Here is a 25,974-nt window from a genome sequence, read left to right on the forward strand (position 1 = left end):
TGAGTCAAACAGTTACTTTATTTATGTTCAGGTAAAAACATGAACCTGATGCAGTAAATTATTGCAGATCTTAGAAACCAGCACATGAACGATTGGGCCAGGAGAACATACAGTGGCGCCCTCCCCTGGCCACAGACTGCAGGTGCACACCACGGTTTGTTCCAAGCCAGCAGTGCAAAGAAAAATAATAATAATTATCAACTACAGCAAGAAATAAAGACAATATAGAAAATTAAAAAAAAAAAAAGAAAAAAAAAGAAAAAAGGTAAAGCAGACATTCTCACCTCAAACAGGGTGTGAAACTGCATATAAACTTTATTCCGTAAATGAACTTGAAATGCTATCTGGCCATGAAACGATAAAATGAGACCAGCCAAATTTTGTGCCCAGCTACATTATGTGTTGAGGGTTGCTCAGAGCTTGGTCTACCAAGATGACCCTACACATCAGGTAGGGCTCAACAGAAAGACATCAACTCTATCAAAATAAGAGCAAAACAAAATTTACCTGATCAACACATTGGTTACAACTCTTCATTTGAGCTGAAGCTCTCTAGAATAAAGGAGGCCAGAACACAATCTCAACTTGGGTAGAGGGTCAGTAAAGAAAAAGATAATATGCGCTCATCACTACCCGCATTCAACCAACTGCAACTCTCGTTTTTCCACAACTTTAAGCAAAGACACACGGGAGGGGGAGGGAGGGGGAGGGGGGAAGCCGAACCAAAATGCAACACACAAACTGGGCCCGTTATAATACAGAACAAAATGCGAACAGACGAACTGAGGGGAAGAGACATGAGAACAAAGAGCTATTCTATCAAATGTGTAGAATGAGCAAAGTCTGCAAATTTGTCTGTACAAATGATCTTTGGAGCTAAAGTAAACCTAGCTTGCTCGATGTATCCCCCCCCACCCCGACACGCTGTCCACCACTCTGGAGAGGAGACATCCCTTTTTTTTCTTTTGTTTTTTAAATATCACATAGCAATGCAATTTAAAATGTCACCCAGATGTTTTCATCTTTTTTAACATTACTCAACTACTGATATAAGTTTTACTCTCTCTTTTATATTTTAAGTTGTGTGAGTCATGGAACACTTTTCCATATTTTTTTTATTTTTTTTCTGAGAGACCGGGGCAGCAAATATATATTTAAAGTCTTAATTTTTCTGCAAGCTGCTTTCTCTAACAAGAAGGCTGTACATGTAGCCTTAATGTATGTGGTTACAAAAAAACTAAGGAGGAAGTGATGATTTCATCAGTCGCTGTAGAAGGCATTTGAATGTGAGATGTGGAGAGATCAGGAAAGGTGAAAAGACTGCTGGCCCTCGCGGGCCGCAATCAACAGTTTCTCTCGCATTATCTCTATGCTGGAGTAGTCAGGCAGCTTCAGGTAGTTGACACAGGTCATGACTGAGGGGAGGAAGTCATCCGGGTTCTCCGTCGACTCAAATGTCTTCCTCACGATCGTCAGAGGAGGATTCAGGCTCCGGAAACCTGAGACACAAGGGCAGCACCGGGTGTCAGATATAGTAGAAACATGGCTTCATGTTTCATACGTTCATAAAAACTCAACCTGCTTTGATGGATTGGATGAGTTTGTGCTTATGTGCATGAGATGACTCACCACCGACGGGCAGTCTGGGGCTTCCTGTGACAAACTGCAGGAAGAGTCTCTGCTGCTCGGCATCGAAGCTGCTCAGCACCTCAAACAGGAACCGCACGGCACGACTGCAGAAACGTGAGGAAATGCACATTAAACGCGTCTTGAGACAAAAGTTTACCTATACCGACAGTATGTTACATCAGAGAAAGGTCACCCCCAACCAAGATTTTACAAGGTCAAATGTGATTAATCAAGTTTTTAGTTGAATGATTGTCGAATCATGTCAAGTTTCTTTATTCTTGCTCATTCGTCCCCGTTTTAGCTTTATATAGAAATATATGAAAAACAACATCGTAGGTGGAGAGACATAGTGCTCTATGACTAATGAAATGGAGTTTGGGCGCACCTGTCATGTGTGTAGCCGTGGTCCGGTCGACAGCACTCCATCAGCGTCTTGACGTCCCACGTCTCAGATTTGCTACCACACAGCAACTGGTCAAGCTACAACAGGAGAGGACGGACGATGACCAATCCAGGAAGAGAAAGAAGGGCCAAACATCAGCATTGTATTGAATTGAGTGGTTCAAGAGTTAATGTGGTTGTAAATGTTAACTGACTGCATCATACGGTCAATCGTCATGATGGACAGAGATGGATGAAAAGGAGGAAATGTGCTCACCTCCTCTGGATAGAAATACTGCAGGTGATGCAAGGGGAAGACCGATTCAAACCCTTCCCTAAAAGACTCAAATTGTCTGGACACTCCTTCATTTAGAGTCCAGTACACCACCAACTGCAAAGAGAAAAAAGAAAAATGAAACAAATAAAACAGAAACAATCACCTTAAGAGGAACAATAGAAAACTATATCACATACCCTGAGGTACTCCTCCAGGTTGTAGATTGTGACTGGGAAGTCTTTGCCACCCTTCTTCAGCTCAATGTTGGGGAATCCTGGAAGGGTGAAGTCCAGACCCAGGTCCTCCACTGAGCAGCCATTCATGTTCAGGCTCTCCAGCGACTGCTGTAGGTTCTCCCTTGTCTGTTGCATGAACAAACACAGGTTAACAAAGAGACAGGGGGAGGAACATTTCGTTAGAGATCAGAACATATTGGGCAACAACTAACTCACTTTGTTTTATGATGTGAAGCACTTTGAGTCTGCCTTGTGTATGAAATGTGCTATACAAATAAAGTTGCCTTGCCTTGCCTTGCCTAAGCCCCAAGTCACGACTAGAATGTTGTGATGTGTAGAAAACTGCAGTTAAGTCTAGGGGTGTAACGATACATGTATTCGTATTGAACCGAACAATACGGGGGTCACGGTTCGGTGCGTGGATTTACACGGTATAAAAATAAATCAAACTGGCGTGCAAATTAATTACGGAACTACGTACTAAGTCTTGTGCGTTTCGGTCGGCCGTCCATACGGATCCAGCGTTTTTTTTTTAAACCAGGTCACAGGGCGAAAAAGAAAAAAACGGCACCCCTCCGTTTCATGTTCGTTTTCATGTAGAAGGCAAAAGTGCATACGCTGACGTCATCGGCCCAAGGTCCTTAGGGTGACGGCTGTTGATGCTGCTTATTGTTGGTTTTATTTATACGGGCCAAATTGTCATCTTATGGATATATATTGATCGGGTGGTCGGGTGGATAGTAGCCATAGCTTTCACGTGTTGCCATGGCAACGGCAAACATCCGGTCAAGCTCCGTCTCTTCTTCTGCGTTTTTGGTGTATTTTTGTAGCAGAAACAGCACCACGTAAGGGCCTGGAATATGTACTACAGCGTGAGTCGTTTCCAGTGGATTCAGAGCTCTCTACTGTTTACATCTTAGATTACGCAGTTCAGGCTGTTGCAACTCGCTCAGGAGAGAGACTGTATGACACTAGGTGGTACAACCTGAGACATGCACAATAAAAAAGAGTTGCCTTCTGCATTTTTTTTTTTCCCTTCTGTCCCCTCCATTGCCCCGAACTCGTACCGAACGGAGGTACGTACCGAACCGTGACTTCGGTGTACCGTTACACCCCTAGTTAAGACTGATGATGGACTTTCAGCAGTACATTCTTTGATGAAAACAAAACCAGGAGAACCCAGGACCACTCCGGGATCGATGCATCATCAAATTAGAAACCCTCTGTGCTGTGCGTCACCTGTGATCTGTCCTGTTCCAGCCTCTTTTTCTGGCGGATGATATCCTCCAAGTGCTGGATGGACTTGGCCACGCCAGGATCGATGTTAACCAGGTCATGGGAGCTTATAGACATCTCATGTCGTAGCATCCACTTATAAAACGGCAGCCCTAGAGGCAGGTCCAGCTGGGAAAAGAAGCAAATGGAAAATAGTTCAGGATATCAGTCGAGATATAAACACATATTGCAACACAAGTAAAAACATTTCTGCAAATGTAACTGACTGCCACTAAGCAGACACCTTGACTATACGTGAAAGCTCTTCCTGCAGCAAGTCTAGATAAGATAAATGTATTGCTGGCAGAAGGGTGGCTGAATGCCAATGCTCAGTTTGTCAACAAATATAAAAAAAAGAAAATAGAGGTCCTTACCAATCTGAAATCCATAATGGCTTTAGCCATTAGCTTCCCTAAGAAACGGAACTTCATTTTGATTTTGGCTATGTGTGCTGGTTTGGTTGTCCTGCCGAAGGGAACAGCAAACAGTCCTCTGGAGCTGAACATGTACTTGGTTGACTCCTGGCTTCCTGTTGGGGCCACCACACAAGTATGGTCAGAGCAACATCACTATATATACACACACACTTTCACTCAAACATTTCTATTGTGGAAAATTGTCAAATTCTGGACCCCACCAGTAAGGACATCCATAGATGAAATATTACCAAAGAGCAAGTGCATACCGTCCCAAACACGCGATCCGTGTGGGACAAAGAACACTTCATTAGTAAATTTCACTGTGTCTAATATGTGAAACGTAAAAGCTCCCATGACATGCTTTTCATCTCCTCCTGTGTCTCTGTGGGTTCATACCTTTAGGATTGGCCAGTGTGACCTCTTCTCCCCTCCACAGCCCAAGATCTGCCCGCTGGAGCTCCTGGGACACCAGAGCGTAGAACTCCAGAGTGGGGCCAAGACCTGTGCCAACCTGAGAGAAGACGCAATTTGAATCACTTTCCTGAAGAAAAAGCATTTCCATGTTCAAAAGGTGTCGACGATTCAGTTTAAACAGATACCTCATTCTCATACTGGATCTCCAACATTGCCCTGGAGCTGCCGAGATCCTGCATCACAGACTCTGCCTGTTTTAGCAGCTCGTCGCGGTTTATCGTCCTCTGCAAACACAAGACAAAAGGAGGATTCAAGTACTATTCAGACAAAATGCAAATTGATGGCAGATACATGAGACACAAGAGAACAGGAACAAAGTTTCAGTAGAGTAAAACATTGTACCTTCTTCCGGTCAAGACGTGGTGCAACTCTGCTGTCCTGAGAATCTGACTGGTTGATCTCAGGATTAGTGTCGAGGAGGCGTTGCATGGCTCTGTCGCGATCGAAGGCAGTTACATAGAATAACATTTGCCGTGTGTCAAAAGGGAAGAAGAACGGACTGTAGAGAGAGAGGGAGGGAGATACATTTATGTGAAAACCAAGTCATATTAGGCAAACAACACCAATATCAATTCTGTAGTAAAGATGTACAATTCAGGTGAAGGACTTTTTAATTCCTACTTTTGGTCTCTAAAGTAAGAAACATTTACCAGGTCTTCCCGAGCTCAATGAGCCAGGTAGGGATGTTCCCCGTCATGATGACCAGGGGGTCTTGTAGCTGACGGTTAGCTTTGGCTGTCAGCTTACTGTTAATGAACTCACTGGTGGAGATGATTTCCTTACACACAGCATTCTGCAAAACAATCCAAAATATTACATATTATCATGTAAATTATAATACATAATTTAGGGTTAGGGAACCCCCACCCCCCCCTTAAAGAAAGAGACTTACTTCATACAAGTAGAACCAGAATCTACTGATGGAGTGCAGGACCCTCAGAAGCAGGTTGACCTCTAAAGAGGGGTCATCAAAGGTTATGGTCTCTGGTGGCTCCGAAGTGAGGTATGTCTCTAAGGGATTGATGACACTGGGACACACACCATCTGGAAGAGAAAGGAGTCAACAGTAGTGATGAAGAATCCGTTTTAAGAAATGAACAATCAGAGGCTGTGCGATTAAAATATGGATCACGTCTCTTGTTCTGGTCACTTCACTGCTTTTTGATTTGTAATAATCATAACTAGGAATTCCCCGGTTTAAAACACTTTATATACAGCGAAATAAAAGGAAAGAAGCGGATAATGCATTTGTTTTGCCTAAATCCTATGACTAGCAGCCGTATTTCTTTCAGAGCTTGTTAGCAATATGGAACCAAGTTTGGGGAATCCTTCACTGTGAGATATTAAAGACTCTCACCATGCCACAGCTCATCCTGCTTCTTGGCGTTGCGAGGCGAGGTTTTGGTGGGAGCCGTCTGGGCTCGGCCCCTCTTTCCACCCACAGCGTCTTTGTTGCCGTCCTCGTCCTCTCTCACAGGCTTATACCTGTCAGGACCCAAGACGGGACATCATGTCACCATATAGTTTTGATGAGCATGTACATCAGTCTTTACACCACAAACAATACCTTGTTTCAACTCTTCACCTTATTGACAAGACTGACAATTATCATTTGCAATTCAACCGTTGAGTATAAGTGCTTATCACACTGCATCTCAAAAACTTGGCATATAAATCTGCATGGCTAGACAAAGCTGGCATGAATAACAAGAAATATTTTTCGTCTGACCCTTCAAGGACTGGCTAATGAGATTAAAAAAATATATATATATTGCTCTTTTGTTCCAAAAGTGACATTGAAGGTTAAAAAAGTTGGAAGAAGCAGAGCAGACAAATTTAGAGGCACAAGACCTCTTATGCAGTATTTATAGTATATAATAGTCGACCAAACATTAGTAGATGAGAAGAGTCTCAGTCAACCAAGTTTTCACTGGTCGGTTAGTCGCAGAAAAAAAAAAAATACAGAAAAAAAAATGTTTTTACTTAAACAGTGCTCGGGGAACATTCATGCTAATAAATATGAATCTCCAGCTGAAGCTGCTCAAAGAGAGGATCGTGACAGCAGTACAGAGAGGGAAGTGTTGCGGTATGCTGTATATTTATTTATTCGTTTGTTTATATAATAATAATATAATAATATTTTTCTACACTTGTTTTATGTTATTGTGTTGGTGTTACAAGTTCATAAGATGTGTGATGTTATACTGTGTTGAAATAAATTAACAAAATGTCTCCTTGCTGGTTGTTCCAACACATTCAGAACTAATACTGCTTTGCTGTTAACAGGCTGCTTGCTTTGTGCGTGCACTTGAAACATTTTAATGGCTGATTATTACAGTTTTGTATTTCTCTGTAACGTAGCACAATGTTACTTATAACATTCGGTCAACCCCCCCCAACCCCCAAAAATAAAAATCATAAACGTGCGACGACTAGTCGTTGAATGGCTTGTACTAACGACTACTACTAATCTTTTTGTTGGGGCAGCACTTTTATCCAGTATGCACAGTTAAAAAAAAGGCATCTTTACCATATTGTGTGTGTTTTGGTCCAGATGCCAGCTCTCCCAAGTGGGTTTGCTTCATCGTCCGTTGACTCCCTTTCTTCTTCTGCTTGAAGACTGTATTGCCGTACAGCCTGGTACACAGTCATGTTGTATGGTAGCAGGTGGTCACCAATATAGAACTGTAGTCTGTGACGCACACTCCCAGAGTTCAGGAACTGCGCCGCCTGGGGGGGCCAATACATTACATGTCTTGATAATACCGAAGTGACAGCAGGACTTCACTGCCAATACACATCAACACAATATAAAGTGTGGACAGATTTAAACAAAATGTGCCTTGATTGGCATGAACGGTACCACATACCAGTGATTCATCGATTTCATCATCTGAACCGTCGTCATCACTGTCTTCATCCTCTTCTCTGATTCGGCCGTAACCTGTACAAACAAGATTTTAAGTTTGCAACCAAACCAATGAGCTGCTGATTAATGGACAAATGATCACCTTGCATTAACTACACATCTATGACAGTTCCTCACCTCTGACAACAAGATATCTCTCAATGGCCTGGACAAGGGCCAGGGGGTCTATCTTCACAGGGCCGCCTTTCCACTGTTTAACATTAGTGCAATCTGGGTGTCTCTGCAGCTGACACTTGAGCTGATGTGTGTTGAAGAACTTCAGTGCCTGAGAGCCCCTGGAAAGATGCATTCAAAAACATACGTTATAGTTATATATACTTATTTATGTCATACTATACTGTTTCATAAGTGATCGCAAGTGTTTTGTGATGAAAAACAAAGCCACAGACCTGCTGCCATTGCCATTGCCACTGGGGAAATCATGCACTTTGACAGGGAACTGCTCCATTTGACTCAGGCAGCTGTTCATTTTGTGGACCAGTGCCAGGTATGGACCGTTCACAGCTGGGTCCAGACGACCTACAGGCTCCATTCCTGGAACCTGCAAAACAAACGGGGAGATTAAAATAAAATTAGAAAATGTTATACTGCCATATTTTGTCGAATCATTTTGTGACTTTGGCAGTCTAAATAGTTAGTCTCTCACCGGACAGCCGGCAAACACATGGAGGAACCTCTTGAGCCGCACATCACGGTTAAGCAAGTCCCTGTCTGTGTGGGAGGTCAGGTAGACCAGGAGCTGCTTTACCAGCCCACTGTGCTGGATCTCAAAAGACGACACATCAGATTCTGATACAATACTAGAGATCTCCACGAGGCACTCCATACCACCGTCCACCTGGGAAACGGAGACATAACTCATCATGTTATAAAGCATAACATCTAGAACAACAATACATAGCGTACAACTTTGTTGGGAATGTTATCTTGCTTCGTTTTCAATAATGGGGAAGTTGATGTTTTACCTGCAGATTGAGCTGCTCGGTGGCTGTGCAAAGTCTCTGGAGTACATTCAGTGCAGGGTTGCTGCCGTCCACATTTTCGGAGTTGAAGTAGCGCTCCACAAACTTACTTGCCTGTTCCTTGATCCAGGCTTTTATTTTGTCTCTGCAAACCCCGTCCCCCAAAAAAACATCCCGGTGAGTGATCCACACAATAACCCCACGATCACCGACTGATTATACTGCATTTACACATAACATCAAGCATTAACTCATTAACTCTCATCATACCTGTTATTTGAAATCGAGTCCTTGGGAGGTGCCCTTGCCAGGCCACTCACCCCTGCTGTGCGTGAGGGCTCCGAGTTGGCATTGTTAGTCTGGGCACCCAGTTTGCCCCAGGTCTTGGGATTAAGACTGGCCAAGAAGGATGATTTGGGTGACTGAGTACTGGTAGGGCTCTTGGCTGTAATAAACCCAAAAGGTAGAATAGGAGGGTTATCTGTGGGTTAAGACTAGATCCAGGACCACAAAATGGTTTTCATTTCATGACCAGTCACACGATAATCCCACCAACTCAATATGCTACAAATTACTGAACTGTAACAGAATCTGCTGTCAATCTACCAGATGCAAAGTGAAAGGTCAGTCAGTCAGTCAGTCAGTCAGTCAGTCAATGACTAACACTTTAACTTACCCTGATTGTCTACTTTATCATCATCTCTTGGGGGAGAGTATTTGGGCCTCCTGGGCCCTCTTTTAGGAAGACGTTTCCTCTTTAGGACATCACTTAACCGCCTTGATGGTGGAGAAAATAATTACTATAATGCTCTTGGTAACAATTGTTATTGTTCATTCTAATAACAAGTGACAGATGTACTAAAACTTCTCATTAAAATTGTACATACATGGAATCTGACCTCTGCATCCTAAGCATTAGGAGCAGTGGGCTGCTGCTTAAGGACACTTTGATAAGTCAACTGAGCTACAACCTACATGCTAATATTCTGATAATATATCAGTATAAACGAGCATATAAGGCATTTTGAGTTTGTTTATAAAGCAACAGTATGTATTTAGGTGATTCAACACAGGATGCAAGTGCAATTTGTGTTCATGAGGATAGTTTCCAGTGTGACACGAGCACCGAGATGGTGTTAGAAACTTATTTCTTAAAATAAGTCTGCCAAAAACAGCCAAACCAAAGCCACACATGGCCACATACTCACCCCTGTGGGCTGAGGTCCAGTGAGTCATCCATGCTGTGCTGGAAGCTGGGTGAGCCCAGATCAGGAGTTGCATTATTAGCAGATGTGGTGGACGCAGTGCTGATGGTGGTAGTGCACAAACTGGCCGTACCACTTGGGCAAGCTTTTGGGGGACTAGTGACTAGAAAGCTCTCAGACTCGGACAGATTCTTCACCTGGTGCATCACACCTGGGGGAGAAAGGAAAAAGACAGAAATTGTCAGTTGGGCAATCGTCACTTGGATCTGGCCGAGTACTGTGGATCAATGTTAAATGTTAAATGGAAATACAACAAATTAAGGAAAACACTGGCAGCACCTCATCTAACTACCAAAAAGATTTGTGTTTGTTTGTTGTGAGACCTTTTTCCTAATGGACTTGACATGAACAACAGAAAAAAGTCACAGCAGTCCCGCCAGTTAACAAGGTGACGTCGTGCTGAAGGTTGAGTCCACTTCCCAGACAACTTAGGCTGTAGTTTTGAATATCCTTTGTTCTTTATTTTCAGGATAAATCTCAACCACTTGGACTTGTACCAGTTGCTCAGATGAGCACATGGGTTCCATTCATGCTACAATTGAGGGTCTGCATCAGTCTGGCGTACAACAAATTATAGCACATTTCCCTATCCACGCTCCATTCCCCTTTGTAACGGTGATGCACTATAACATTGATTACTGGGAGTTCAATGCCATTTGGCATTTGGGAGGACGACATTTACGTCACACAGAACAAAGCAGAGCCTTTTGGATGTTTTCAAAGTATGGATAGGCCTTTAAGGTTCATTGATTTGCATGTAGAAAATTGCAGCTTTCAAATATGACATTTCCCACCGAATGACAGGCTTATGACGACTATCTTCAGTTTCAAGGCATTTTAGAAGTTGTTCATTGATCAATGGCATTATACAATACCTTCTCTTCTGAAATAGACGCTGAAAACATCAGGCAGCTTCTGCATTAGGATCTCAGCCATCTGCAAAGAACCCACTACAATCTTCAGGTCCTGGCTGGACAGCATGGAGGCAATGTGACTGTAGAAGTAAAAAATTAAAACACATAAGTTCTTCCTCACCTCAGATGCTGTACCCAGTAATCCCCTGGTGTCTTTGAAATACTATGTTGTATTTAAGTTCACCTATTTTAAGACAATCTTCTGACCCTGTTTCAATCTCAATGTTAAAAGTACCAACACAGCCCGGGAACGGTTACCTGGACACAGAATGGTTCCTCAGCACATCCTTCAGCAGCTCTGCATCAGCAAAGTAGATGATCCTGAGGATGGCTCTAAGGCACTTGTGTCTGACAGCAGGGCCGGCCGATGAACTGTACACCTCATACAAGACCCCAAACAGAGTTTTGATAAAGCACTTTGCCAGCTCAGGGTCCTCCTTCATCAACTGGGCTCGTGCATCCTCTCGACGAACCTCCTGGTGACTCCCTGGAGACAAACAGTGAACAGGTCAGAGTCCATTCCTCAACCATGATGCGACTGTCACAGCTCAGCTGTCGCTCAATGGAGAAGCTGCGTTATAAACATCAGGCATACACAGGCAAACGTTTGGAAAAGAAATGGCAACAGACTGCAGCTTGCTGCCAACTATTCCTTCTCAGATAAAAGCTGCTGTAATCTCTGCTTTACCACAGAAAAGAAAACAGATTTTTGACACATGGACAAGTTGATGTCTAAGAAGCAAGAATCTGTGGGACTAAAAGTCCAATAATTGCAATCAGTAAACAAATTTTCAATAACCAATCAATTATTTACCAATTATTTCTCTTTTACGCATTCTTGCCATGAAACTGGGTCACTTTTGACTTTAAGCCGATTACAGCTGACATCCTACTCAGTGGAGAAGGCTCAACAACATTTAAGACATCAGGCCCCGAGAGCGGGCGTTTCCCATTCATTTTATTTTAAAGTCAAAATTAAACACACTGTCATCTTCACACAAATCTCTGCAATTTGAAAACATCTGTATTACCTGTATTAGGGTTGGCAAGAGGATTTGGTTTCCTCTGGATACCACGTGCTGTTCCTGTATCTTCATTGATCTGCTGCATAGAATTAAAGTCAATTGTGTACACGCGGCCCAGAGTTGACAAGCTGATCTCATCCTCCCCGTTCTGGTGTGCTGTCTGCAGGGCAAGATAATCACCAGATACACCCACCATCAGTATCCCACACGCACCTCACATATTTGTGTGTACGAATGCATTGACAAGATGCTGACACATTGTTAACAGACTGAATTTTGAATTTCTAGTAATGCAATGCAACATTTTAATAGTTGCATTATTCATCCGTCAAATAGTTGTACTTGTAGTGTGACAGAGGTACCAAATGACTGACCAGAATGAATACTATGTTTTCAAGACTGATTATATATATATTGAGATACAAAATTGTTTCAGCGATGATTATTTCATCACAAATTGTGGAGATTCAATGATACAGAATGTGGGTGATGCATTCATACCTCAATAATGCGGCTGTCAATGCGGTTGTAAGGATGCCACAGTCCCCGGTCATCCCTCCATTGCCAGATCGCTCCCTCTGTTGTCTGGGCACTGCCTTTCTTCAGCATTACATCGACTGCAAATATGCCTTCTCTAGGCAGGCAGGGCATCAGCTCACTGCAAGAAGAAGAGCGGTTTGAGAAAGCTACAAAATCTTGTGAAAGGAGTTTGATTTTTCTCTAAACAAATTTACTCAAATGACAATTATTATTGTCAAATGACTACTGTGGCAAAACAACCATCTCTATTGATCAAGGTCTGGAAGTAGTAGTAATAACATTTGTGGCACTGTTGTTGGCCCCATGTCAGTGTGGCCTACGTGATCTTAAATTATACCATACTGAAAAGAAGTCAGGCAAATGGTTGTTACCATATGAGGGAGGTTAGTTCATAGAGCTCCTGGGGGCTGCGGGGTACCAGTTCGATCTGCTCCTGACAGCTGCCATTTGATGCGCCACACAAGAGGAATCGCAGAGTTTCTGCTATGTCTGTTAGAAAAGATAAACACATTTCTGTTCTTAGCTGCCGTGTTGCACCTTCAACATGTAATATTCTTTCACTACACCTAAAGAGCTGTTAAGAGTGAATGCAAAGCACATTTTAAAGGCAGTCAATGATGTGAGTTGATGTGGATGGACATGAATTCAGTCTAGATGTTTAAAGTATATATAGCATGGGCACATGCAAATATGTGAGTTGATAGGTGTTAGCTAGGTACAAGCTAAATTTGTTTTACACAGAACCTCACAGATGACACATTTGCCTATAATAGTGCTTTTTAACAGAATTGTGAAGGTGTTAAACATGTAAACCCAGTGTACTTTTACTCAGGTTGTACTCAAAATAAACCACGTCAGACATTTCTGACTTCATAGGGGTCAAGGTTCAACATCGGAAATATGAATAGTTCATTAAACCTTCAGAACAAATTAATAAGACGGGCAGTTATTTAGTAAACTCTGTACAGGCTCATTTCCCCTTTTTAGATTGTGGCACAACCAAATGTGATGCTTGGATTGCGAAAATACACACTGGCACTTTGATCATAGCACTGTTTTACTTAAGGTATCCTTGCTGAACAGCTACTACTTTACTCTACTACTTGACCTAACATTTGTTTCTATTTTTTCCACTCTTACTTTATCGGCAATGATATGTTGTGGTTTCTTTCTTTCGACAAATGTACTTATTCTAAGTCACTTTGGCCAAAAGCGTCCAAGCGTCTAAATGCCCTAAATGTAAATGTAAGACTATTATCATTTTAACAATGACTAACAGTTCTGAGTGAAACAACAGTGGTCGTTATATTTAAAATATTTTGAAAGATTTAATACAAGGAATAAAAACTGAATCCTTCTACACACTTAACTATGTTTCATTTTTCCCCCTGCAAAATATTTACTAGATTACATCTGCTAGTAATGATTTTATTTAGTAAGTACAACAACAACGCGTGTAGTGAGTACATACTGCATAAAGGTATATGAATATGGATAACAGTAATGACAGGGGCTGTGTGTGTGTGAGGGTTACTCACTCTGTTTCATAAGCTGAACTGCCAGGCAGGGACAGTTAGAGCACATCAGGGAAAACATGCGCACAACCATGATAAACATCCCAGAGCTGAGCACAGGAGGGGTCACTACCAGCAGCTGCTGAATGTTGGTCAACAGGTCCCGTGACGCAACCTCCTGAAGCAGGTTCTGTTGATTTAAACACATACAGGCACTTCAGCTGGGGATTGGATGGCAAATGGTGGGGGGAGATAACACAGTAATGGCAAACAACACAAAAAGCAGCAAACGTGGAGTTAAGTCTTCAAAACAACTGAGGTACGAACCTCCTCGTGTTGAAAGTTGTCCACCAATCTGGCGAAACAGAGGCAAGTGCTTTCCACTGACTTTTTATCCTGAAAGAGAGGTTCATGAAAATAGCCATTGGTGAATCTGAGGTTACCATATTCAGGAGGATAAAACACAGAAATATGGATGTGAACTCAACACTATATGGCAAAATTACACTTTTGCACACCACCGCCCAATCCTGTGCTAATCACAGCAACATCTGATTTGAAGTGAATGTAGCCTTACAACTACTTCTAACTGGAACCAAGTAATCATATTGTATACTCTTTGAAATGGGAGAACGAGCAACATCTATTGCCTACAAATACAGATTAACTGAATCATGTACAAATGTCTCCTTTCTCAATGATTGACCGCTCACACCATAACGCAACAAGTACAACTTCTCTAGAAGTTTAAAGTTTTCTCTACAGTACAAATCCTATTTTTCTCTCACTGATGTAAGATTGTTGCCTTTGATTATTTTTTTCTGTCATTACTTATAGTGCGCCAGCATTTTTCAACATGTCTACATCTATACAATATCCATTTAAATTGACTCTCTTAAAAATAAGTCAGACAAGGGTGTTTATTATCCAATACATTTCTGGAATACATTAAAACAGTTGCAAGAGGAGCTCCACTCCTTCCTGTGATTTTGTTACATTTAATTGTTCATGATTGTCTGACATGGGAAAAACATACCTGGTGTGTTAGTCTCTGAGTCAACAGTGGCAGAGAATCGCCAACAAAGTGGAACTCATCCGGAGTAATGCTTTGGCAGCAGTTGGCTGCAATGGCCAAAGCATTCCTCTGAGCATTGATGCTAAAAAACTCTAGGTAGAGGAGGCAGTCAGCAAGCCCACCCTGTAAGGGATGAAATAAAATCATTGCCGTGTACAATTGTGGTGGAGACAGGGGGATTTAAAGGAAGCACAAAAAAAATAAAGAAAAAGACTCACAGCCTGCAAAATGGCTTTGCTGTGTCGCCTTGACAACATCTCCAGGGCAGTCAGGGCCTGCTCGGCTACGTCAATGAATTGGATCACCTGAAGCTTCACGGTAGAAGTTGGAACAAAGCATTAGCATATCAAAAAGCACCATTGTGCATAAACAAGTGATTAGGGACAGATAGTGTTCAATGTCTTACCTTCTCCAGGAAGACAGGAATAGCATCGACCACTACAGCAGAGGACCGAGGGAGTGCCTCCATCATATACGTGAGTGCACGAGAGGCATGATTCATCTGTGTGCATGAATGAAAGGCAAGCAGGAAATCAGCGGCATTATAAAAACTGAATGACAATGAATGGCAAGAGACAACTACATTCAGAGAAATAACAAGTTCATCATACTCACAATATCAAAGTTATGCTCCATTTGTAACAGTGTAATCTGTGAAAGAAAGTTGAGCGTCCTATTAATATGGAATCATATCAGGGGTAGTCAAATATTACACAAACAACATTTAGCAAAAAATAATTTAATATTTTCCATATTTCATGTTGAATAAAGCAATATGTGCAACCCAGAAAATAAATGTGTGGGCCTACAACATACAGGGCAAACAAGTACAATGGGGTTAATGACCAAACAAAATAGGACCTACCAAAGCAGGCACCACACTCTTGACAGGGAATCCACCAAGTGTTTCCTCATTGCCCATCACCAGCAGCTGGCACATCTCAATGGCAGCTTGGAGCTGCTGAGATTCGTCACCTGTGGCCTGCAGGCCCTGGAGAAGCTGCTGAGCCTTGGAGCCTGGAATGAAGGGGGTCAGAATTTGTCAACATTTATTTAAAGCTTACCAAACAAAGTAAATCGATGTAAGGGTAAGATATTTGTACTCACTCGCGCCACTGCCAATAGTCCTGTGAAACAACTGTGACATGCGGGGTCCCAGGGGCCCAAAAAGATGTGGGGGGAGACCCCGGGCCTCCAGTAAGGCTTTTGGGACAGAAACAGCCAGGTTTAGAGAGGAACAAAGGGTAAAGGTACTATTTACACCTGACGCCACACCATTAAAAATCAGGCATTTGTGTACCATTACACATGCCCCAGAATATAGTGACATAGTCTACAAATGGTGACTCTCGTCAGTGATTGATTGGAAAATCTGAGAGGGGATAATTATGTACCTTGAAGTCTTCCCATTTCAGAGTCATCAGACTCGCTCTCTCCAGAGGTGGTCATGCCCACTGCTCCAGCAACTGAGCTTGAAGCTGGACACAGAAACAATATTAACATTGAATCATTGTTAAAAAAAAAAGGTAAAAACTTCTATTTTCAAATTGATCGCCTACTTTCTTTTCAAATTAATTCATGAGGAAAAGCAAAAAAACAAAAACTCCTGTGGGCTTGAAGAGGTATAATTCCCACACAAATTAAGTAGAAAAATTGTGATCATCGGTCGATATAAATAAATATTAAAATAAAAGGAGAGAAGCTCTGCTGTCAAACAAGAAATTTAAAATGTGGCATGGTAGATACCTGAAGCCCCCTGTGATGCCTCATCAGTGCGAGCAGCTGATGAGTTGGCTCCATCCTGGTTGTTGTCAGAGTCGGCCATTTTCTCTTGTCGGCGAGCGTCAGCTGCCCCGCGCTTGCCCAGGCCTGAGCCCCGCCGACTGTGACACGAGTAAAAACAGATTGACATTATGACAGTGGAGCAACGACACGTACAGTGCATTCTCCTTTACCACTCTAAGTCAAATGAATACAGAGCACACAAAAACATGAGACTGGAAACTAAGATGGATCAAGATGTATTCAGGCTTTTGCCTATCCTGGTGGATACTATACAATCCAAAAAGCTCATTTACAGTTTTATTCATCTCCCTGTGTGAAATTGAAGTCACTGTCCATAGATAATATGTACAATGGAGGATTCCAATCCCCACGGATAGTGACCATGACCCCTGGATCAACCCAGTGCTCCCCAGGATGTTTGAGTATGATGTGAGTAGTCGTGATGGTCTAAACCACACCGACTTATTTGGTCTTGTGAAATAGCTTCATGAGCTTAAACTGTACTGTTCTTAACTGTCATGTCCAAGGTTGATTTTATTATTATGTTGACCATCTTGCTTCAAAGGCTAGCCTGGGATGGCCGTTTAGTTAAAATTTCTTGTGTGGAGTGGGGTTTTTACACAGGAAGCTAAAGGCGTGTTTCTCAGATTCTATAGAAAATAATTAAGGGCAAACTTTGCATTAGACAGCTTTCACTTTGTCTCCAACGTAAGTAAAGGCTACTGTTGCTGGGTCAAGTTTTTTCTGTGAATGGGTCCTTGTTTTGTCATCTTGTTGCCTGCATGCATTACCTGCATGAAGGTAATGTGATATGCTGTCCTACCAGTGGTTTCACACCATCCCACTGACAGGTGGTACACTAATAGCGTGCTTTACAAATGTTTCATGGGGAGGAAGGCCCACACACGCACAAACATAAAATACCAGTGTTATCAGTACTTTATTAATGGGTCATTCCGTGTCATTTCATCAAGTTTCTGAAAATCTTCCCATCACAGAATTTCCTGAAAAAAATCTAGTACGAAGATACACTTGTTGATAGGACAAATCCAAAATATAAGGTCTCTACTGTCAACAGTTTTAGAAGTCTTCTTTCTGCAAAATGGGGGCTCAACAACTCTTCAAAATTGCTATTTCATTTCGACAAGCCAAATTTTAGGAGAAGTTTAAGTACCTACCATACTAGGTTACCATTGAGCTAGAACCCTGACATTCCAGGTCTGGAGGCTATTAGTAACAGATATACACTGTACAGGCTACAGGTGAGATAGTTTTCCAGATATTGCCGTTTAAAAATGGCTTTTCAGAGTTTGATGCCAAAAAACGTCTAAACTACCCTTCATTCAATGATGTTTCATGAGAAATTTGTTGACAGTAGAGACCTAATATTTTGGATTTGTCCTATGTCTCTTCGTACTAGATTTTTCACCTGATATTCTGAGATGGTCAGGTGGGAGGCATTTGATGAAATGACACGGAATGACCCTAATGTAATGGGTTTGATGCCGTTTAAACTACTAGACTCATAGCATAGACATAAAATATATCATATAACATAGACTCTGACACCAGTTTATTATTAGGTACACCTAGCTAAAACTTTTGCAGTCCAATGCTATTTTCACACCAAACAGGAATCCCCGTGTGCGTGCGTGTAGCTACAATGTTAGCAGCGTTTAGCACTGATCAATCCAAGCTCAATTCTGAACATGCGCATTTCAAGTTATTTACTTGTCCTCTTGCAAACAGACACAATATTACTTCATTACTTCAGACTTTTTACAAATTGGCATCATTATGTAGTTATTTCAGCATTTTTGTACACATTTACTGCAATTAAATCACAGCAAAATGGTTTATTTGGAGTTGGTTCAGCTGTGGTAAACCAGCTCATGTGTGGCTTGCTAGATAGTGAATACTGTTTGGTGAAAATCCCCATGAACTTCTGTGTCATGTTACGAACCCAGAAAAGACGTTTGGTTTTCCTGGATAACATGAACAAAGAAGCAATAGTGGTTATTTCAGCCATGACTGGCGCAGTGTTGGTGGTGTCTACATTGAGGTGAGCTGCCCGTCCTCTCTAGCATGTCCTGCATGAGTGACGTGCATCAACACATCTCTGGGATTTGTACCTGGTGCTGGCACAGGAGCCCGTGGTTTTCCGTGTGCTCCGCCGAAAGCTGGGGAGCTCTGCTGGAGGAGACTCGCTGCGCTTTTTAGTAGATTTCCTCAAACCTACGGTTAAAAAAAACAAAAAAAAGACACAAACATAACCCACCAGTAGACTAGGCAGCAACACTGGTATCAAAGTCTTTTGACTGTGAAAAAACAACAAATCAAAACTAATGTAATGTTTCTGCACATTTATAGGTGATATGAAACATTTGTTATTTAACTAAAATAACCATCCCAACCCCCACACATTTCAGAGAATATGTAGGATAATTATTGACATGATAATATTTAGACTGTGAGAAAAACATTCCTCCATAATCAAGATTTCTGGTCACAAGTCTGTGAAAACAGCCAAGACCGGTGCCGAGTGTTCCTTTTCAACATAGTAAAGGCTCTAGTGTGTCCTGTACCACTGACTAGATGGGTATTAATAGTAACCCAACCCATAGCGCTATGACAGGGCAACCTTCAAGCTAGATCTGTGACTCATAATTCAGTCGTACAAAAATAAACATTGAGAAAGTTAAGCACAAATGAATTAGAGATATAAGAACTATGATTTCCTTTGTTTGACTTCATTTGCCCATACCTTTGAATTATACCAGGTCAAATATTAATCGCTCACATATACATGTTTCCCAGAGTTTCCTAATAAGGCTAAAACTATCAAAAGTCACTCAATTCAATCACAAATATTGATTAGGTAGCAGTAACATCACAAATTTTACATGATCAAAAGTCATTGTGCAATGTTAAGCCATACAGAATGACTGGAACACAAGCAAACTGCATTGTATGTGCTTACTCACCATTATAGCTGAAAACAGCAACATGTATGTGTGTTAAAAAATATTAAACAGGCAGACAGATGAAAATATGGAGAGAGAGAGAGAGAGAGATGAAGTTCTTTCCTCTTACAGAAGCAACATATCAGTCCTTCCCTGCCCTCAAACATACTCCTGGTCAGCTGGTGGGCCAACAAGCTAAGCCAACTTAGGAGGGGTCTCTCCATTATGGCCTCAGGCCCATGGCACAGAGCCGACCTCAATTTCTAGCTGTTCACCTACCTAAAACAACCTGACCCCACACTGACCCAAACAGCGTACACTCACACCATACAAACAAATTTCTACTGTAACACATCCGTGTTTCTGACCTACTGTCCTGCAATTTTATGCTATTCTCATTCGAAATGTGCATCATACCTAAAGGGCCAGCGTGTAGTACTATTTCTGGGGACCCTTTAGCCAATTATGATCACAATGTAGGTGGCAGTTGGAGTTTAACATTATTGTCGTTACAGACAAAAATGAGCAAGGCTCAAGAAGAGGGACTGTAGTAGACCTACAAGGATGCCACAGAAAAAGAAGCTATGCCAGAGTCTCAACCCAGCCTCTCATGGTAGTACAGAGGTAAATAAGAAATGCCCCCCCCCTGACATCAAAGCAGATTGCTACTCGGATTTCAAAGTAATCTGTATTTTAATGGATTTTTAACAGGCTCGTAGCAGCATCTATCTTGTCTGTAGTGATCTCCATTGTTGTTAACATTATTCCTTAGTTTCGGCGCAACACTGACAACAGCGTTAGTCACACCGTGGCGCTCATGGGCTCGATGACCAAGGTTTTGTAACTGATGCCTTGATACTGCTTAGATCAAAAGGCCATGTGACATTTAATCCCAGAGGCATAACCTTCATCAAAGCACACAAGAATATTTTGCTGACCACTCTCTTTTCATACAATTAGAACTCTTGCCAATACTTCCCTTCCTATAAGATGTAAAAGAGAGATCAATTCAGCCCAGGGGGTCAAATGAGCATTTCTATTACAAAAAGAGTGGATTGATACACAGTTAAAGTGACTTACTTGCTAGTTTAGCTTGTAATCCTGATGGCCCAGGTTTGGAGGTCTCTGTTTTAGAAGATCCAGGCAAGGACAGTTTGGGTTTTGGCAGGTTGACTTTGGGGTTGAAGCGGGCTGCCCACTCAAACTTTGAAGAGCTGGCTGTTTTGGCCTGCTCTTTGTCACGGGTACTACGGCGTGGGGAGGGGCTAGAGGCTGAGCGAGAGCGTCGTGCCTTGGTCTGATCTTTTCCTTGTTTGACTCGGGCACCCTGCGTTGTGGCGCTATTGGTGCCTGTGGTGGAGGATGAGGAAGATGTAGAGGCAGAGGAGGAGGAGTCCGTCACGTTGCTACACCCAGCTTTGGCTGAGGCCGCCGATTTAGACGCCAGCTTGGTGGGTTTTGCAGTTCTGCCCTCGGTACGATTGGGGAGGGACCCAGCGGTGCTACTTAGACCGTGGAGGGATTCCGCTTTCTTCCGTTTCTGGATTGGTGAGGCCCCAGCAGCCCCACTTTTCTTACTCTGGCCTCGACCTGACGATGCAGGTGGTTCTGAAGCAAGCGATCTCTTCTTAGACTTAGCTGGGCCTTTCTTTGTCTCTGAGGTATTGTCTCTGGGGGGTGGGAACGATTTGGGCTTCTTGGCAGGGGTCGGTCCTAAGGTACTAATTTGGTCAGGAGCTTCGCTTCGCTTCAGCCCTCGGGTGCCTTCACTTTTTGACTGGTGGCCTGGTCGCTCTTGTTCAGATGTCCCTGCAGCCTCTGGTTCGTCTTGCAATACAAATGAAGCCACGGACAGAGTAAGACCGCTTCTGCCAAGGAGCAAGAGGGACAACAAAACACCATCTTATAAAACTCTTCAAACCGTGTAAAGTGATTATTTACAATGGCACATTCATTGTACCCATTCAGATTTAAAACACCTGAAAGGTCTGCTATACTGTATGTTTTTATAAATTGCAAATTTTACATAGTATGACACTACAGGATTAAGTACAAAGCCTACACACACACACACACGCATGCACACAATAAGCACCAAGTAGAGAGGAAGACTACCTTCTTGAGCTGTGCCCTCTGGACTGGCCAGTGGCTGAGCTGGCTGTGGCTTTGGAAGCCTTAGAATTAGGTCTTCTACTTTCAGGTGGGGAATTTGCTTTGTGTTTTACCTGCTCTGACTGCAACCTGTAAGGTTATAAATGAAAGAGCAAGTGATAGTGTGGGTTTCAGTAATTAAGCCACAAACAACTTGATCAATACCCAAATAATTGTTGCTGGCTGCATACCCTCTGAACATGAATACCACTGGAGTAGCAAGAAAAAACACACACTAAAACAGACTTAATCAGTATTTGACTATGATAAAAGAACACAAGTTAAGCTTGCCCTTTGATCAAAGAGGCCAATATTACAACTGTGCATGAGGTTAAAATTCAAATTAACAGTAGACAAAAATCACCCATGAACCAATTATAAATATCCCTCAAATATATCCCATAAATCATGATAACTGCCTCTTATTTTGGATTGATAATTAAACTAAAACGAACTAAAACTAGCTAAACTAACTAAAAGACAGCAAGTGTGCAGGTAGACTCACCTTCCTGCGACTGTGTGGTCTTGTGGCTGGGCCGCAGCAGTGTTCCTCTGTGAACGGCGCAGTGACCCCCCTGGATTGGAATTAGGCCGGTTGGACATTGGCACCTCTCTCCTGAAGGGACATACCCTTTCTAGACACTACCATTCACTGCAAAAAAACAAAACAACAAAAAAAAAAACATAAGAATACTGACAAAATGCAAAGCCTTACATGTATGCTTTTCAAGAACCACTGGGTTGTCTGTGATCTAAAATGAGTTTCTGTGCTGTAGGTGACAGCTGATTGAGTGTTTGCACCATTAAGCTCACCTCTCAAGCCCATTTAAGATGACCAGGAGAACGCCTGTATCATCAATTTTACTAAAGATTGTAAATGCCAGGATCTATCTCCCACTAGTAAACAACTGACAAATCCTATTATTGACACTACTTGTCATTTACGGGCAAAAACAAGCTGCCTGGAAGATTATGAGCAAGGAACCAGACAATTAACAGTTGAGGAGAAAGGAAAAAAAAGTAAACTAATTGTATGAACTATATGTAAAGTAAATTACATTTTCGTCATGTCCCTAACAGGGAAAAAAATAACATTATTTTATTTATTTAAAACTAGCAAGATCCACACAGCTTAATTTGTTGCCACCACCATCTCACTGTCTCCTGTCTGCAAAAAGACCACTTAGGTATGTGAACCACTTAGAGTTGACCACCAAATTACCTTTTCAAATTAAACAGTTTGTATCAAATTATAATAATAGTTTTAAGAGACAGCACGTCATACAGAAGTTCAACAGATTAATATCTTTTGTACAGTTTCCCTATACTGCATTACTAAGTACCCCTACAATCCCAAAGTATACTTAATTAAAAACAAAACAAAAACACACAAAATCCATACATTAGTATGTTTAGCCCACTGGAATTGACAATTGGCATTGATTCACCCAATAATCAGAATATCACATTATAGTATTAATACAACAACCAAAGTTTTGTTTAAGTAAAAATGAGCAAGGTCACTGACAAAAAAATAAGATGACCCCTGGACAAACTGAAAGTCAAATGAACCACACAAAGAAAATTAAAAATAACAAACAGTTGATCTTCTTTAAAATGGCCATAACATTATGATACCCGTCTAACAGAGCTTGTTGTTGGGTTAAGTTGTTGTAATAATTTTAGTCAGGATGTGAAAGAAAATGTATTTTATATATGAATTATATATGCCATTTTCATGAGTCAATGACATGGGTACTGATAACAGGGGTGATTGATACATTTTGAACACACACACACACACACACACACAGACACACACACACACACAGACAGACAGACAGACACACAGACACAGACAGAAGAATGATTTTAACTATTGATACATTAAGACTACAGAATTGCAACCTAAATACATTTTTTGCAATCCAGAAAAAAAAGGTTACCAATGAACCCATTTAGTTATTGTTGAAAACATGATATCATTGATAATAAAATACGCCACACTTGGCAAGCTCACAGGGCCATTTTAGGCCTGCACTGACAGTGCATCCTAGTCTTTGTTTATTCGTCCATTCTGACAACTGGTGCAGCACACTCGCGTATAATGTGATTAGTTAGGCACATCAGATGATCGGCGGCTTGAAACACTCGCCGGTAGGAAGTTTCTTACACTACACCATTAAACAAGCCCGTCAGTGTCCAATTTTTATACCCATGATTTACAGAGGCCTATATTTCTGACGTAGTTCTCTACCACCACCGACTAACGTTAGCATGTTTAGCCACTCATATCCTAGCAAATCCCATACATTTTGACAGTAGATTAGTCGCATACGTATCACACCCCGACAGCGAAGATTGTAACCGCTGAATATTTAATTTTACGACAAGAAAATACTTCAACATGAAGTACGTACACACCTCGTTTGTTAAAAGTTAGGTTGGCTAACGTAGTAGTGGTTACATGGAAATGCGTAGTTGGCGTACCGGTGTGTCAAGCTCTTTAGCTCCCAAAGTAAACGCACTAACAATTTCGAACAGCTAAGTCTACCTTGTTTGCAACTAGTGGTATAAAACTGGGTTTAAAAATGATGGCCACGACGAGTTAGGTTCACCTGAGATTAGCTAACTTACCCTACACATCGAAAATGGCAGCATCAGCAGGACGGTCATTGGAAAGCGGTTTAACGTTAATGTGATATAGCTAGCAGGCTAACGTTACCAGTAAACCAACGAAAGCTAACTTGGTATTCAGCCTGCCATGACACACTGGTCTGTTTGGCTATCGGTCAAGTTTAAAGGGAAAATAACATACATGTTTCGCAAGCAAGTGAGCTCACCTTCTTTACTGTTTGATGAGGTGATCAAGTCAAAAATACATAACTGTCAAATCGAAAGATAGCCGGCCAGATCCAAGTATCACTCTCTTAGCAACTGTCAAGGCGAATCTTCAATACACAAGTACAGCTAACTGCCGTTAGCTAGCTACGATGATCACTTGTGTTTTCTAAGCTGACTTTAGGCCAATGTCTGCCTCTCACTAAATCGCTGGCTAGCGTTTTAGCTAATGCTAGCCAGACAGAAACAAGCAGGCTACTAACAAGCAACGTGTCAGCGAGTATATAACAGTATCATCGTCTTAGCTAAGTAAAATGGGCAATATAACACAAAACATTGCATTAACTAAATAGAATATCTTGGCAAAAATAACAAGAATCGAGGATAATTATTAGCAAGCTAATGCTAGGTTAGCCAAATCAGAGAGCGAATGTTTCGTTAATGTCCGTTCACTCGCAAACAGTAGGCTGACAAAAATAAACAGTTGAGTGTTAGCCAGCGAAGCTAGTGTTATTGGTTGGTATTAATTTAGCTAGCTGTCCGACTGACAAAAACAATCACTGACCTTAACAATACCGAATTAGCTACTGCAGGGCAGTCACGTAGATGACGTTAACCGTTGTCAAATCAAACAAGAGCCTTATAGCTATTACCAGCTAACCTTGGCATGCAAGCTAATTAATATTAGCAAGCCTTGTTGTCGCTGGCTAACGCTTTGCCAGCTCGACAGAATGGTAGTGGGATATCCTTGACAAACAACAGCTTCGTTACAAAACACGGATTTTGCCTTTTGGGAACATCGTTGTCAAATGTAGTTGTTAAAATAACAAGTTGTCTAACTAGCAGCTAGCACGTTAACGTTAGCTAGCGAAAAAGAAATGGCCTCTGATACCTTTTAGACACAAAAAACAGGAAAGCAGGAACGAGATTCGAGATATTTTCGCGACACTGAATCATAATTCCTCCGATGTATTTCGATATTGAATCATCTCGAAGGTCCAAGAGACTGTTGGCCGAGATGTCACCGAAAAAAATCTACCTTTTGTATAATGTTGTTACCTATTTGTTCCAGTGTTGTAGTTGTAACAGACAGTGCACCAGCTCCTCTTTTCTCTCTCTATCCTGCTAGTTTCACATCAGCTGAGGGGCCTACAACTGCAATATACATCCGCGTGATTCATCCGCGCAGGAACTACTTCATGTTACTGCTGATTTTAGCCTTCTGCGTCTGCTCGTTTTAGCCAACGACACCACTGCGAGCACTGGATGTTTTGCTCTTTAATTATATGGATATATCTGTACCAAAAGCGCAATATTTG

General features: G+C 41.8%; 1 protein-coding gene across 3 annotated transcripts; it reads right to left on the bottom strand.

Moving 5' to 3' along the window:
- On the bottom strand, window positions 1-25,828 carry trip12 (thyroid hormone receptor interactor 12). 3 transcript variants are annotated; one of them, XM_084019834.1, is made up of 42 exons: window positions 25,715-25,828; window positions 22,320-22,466; window positions 21,779-21,904; window positions 20,744-21,531; window positions 18,833-18,935; window positions 16,662-16,798; window positions 16,310-16,393; window positions 16,023-16,118; window positions 15,781-15,932; window positions 15,531-15,566; window positions 15,322-15,417; window positions 15,134-15,226; window positions 14,877-15,038; window positions 14,168-14,236; window positions 13,865-14,030; window positions 12,698-12,815; window positions 12,288-12,444; window positions 11,793-11,862; window positions 11,020-11,248; window positions 10,723-10,841; window positions 9,791-9,998; window positions 9,259-9,359; window positions 8,853-9,027; window positions 8,586-8,727; window positions 8,267-8,458; window positions 8,010-8,161; window positions 7,738-7,895; window positions 7,562-7,635; window positions 7,222-7,421; window positions 6,049-6,176; window positions 5,584-5,735; window positions 5,342-5,484; window positions 5,034-5,190; window positions 4,817-4,915; window positions 4,614-4,728; window positions 4,173-4,327; window positions 3,763-3,927; window positions 2,485-2,649; window positions 2,288-2,401; window positions 2,015-2,109; window positions 1,630-1,733; window positions 1-1,499 (listed from the first exon to the last, which is right to left on the bottom strand). In XM_084019834.1, exons 2-42 carry the CDS (start codon window positions 22,415-22,417, stop codon window positions 1,303-1,305), a joined length of 6,090 nt encoding a protein of 2,029 aa, XP_083875960.1. In that variant the 5' UTR covers window positions 22,418-22,466; window positions 25,715-25,828; the 3' UTR covers window positions 1-1,302. The 3 variants fall into 3 exon arrangements, with proteins under 3 accessions (XP_083875960.1, XP_083875959.1, XP_083875958.1); XM_084019833.1 differs by having other exon boundaries at window positions 11,793-11,865; XM_084019832.1 differs by having other exon boundaries at window positions 11,793-11,946.
- Between the last annotated feature and the right edge of the window lie 146 nt (window positions 25,829-25,974).

Source organism: Eutrigla gurnardus (genome assembly GCF_963514095.1).
Source record: "Eutrigla gurnardus genome assembly, chromosome: 10".
Lineage (NCBI taxonomy): Eukaryota > Metazoa > Chordata > Actinopteri > Perciformes > Triglidae > Eutrigla > Eutrigla gurnardus.

Excerpts from the sequence above, each read along its gene's own strand:
- trip12 (XM_084019832.1), bottom strand. The coding sequence starts at position 22,417 with ATGTCCAACCGGCCTAATTCCAATCCAGGGGGGTCACTGCGCCGTTCA. Across the intron at positions 12,445-12,697 it reads GAACTAACCTCCCTCATATG|TGAGCTGATGCCCTGCCTGC; the intron begins GTAACAACCATT and ends TTCTTCTTGCAG. Across the intron at positions 4,916-5,033 it reads CACGTCTTGACCGGAAGAAG|AGGACGATAAACCGCGACGA; the intron begins GTACAATGTTTT and ends TTGTGTTTGCAG.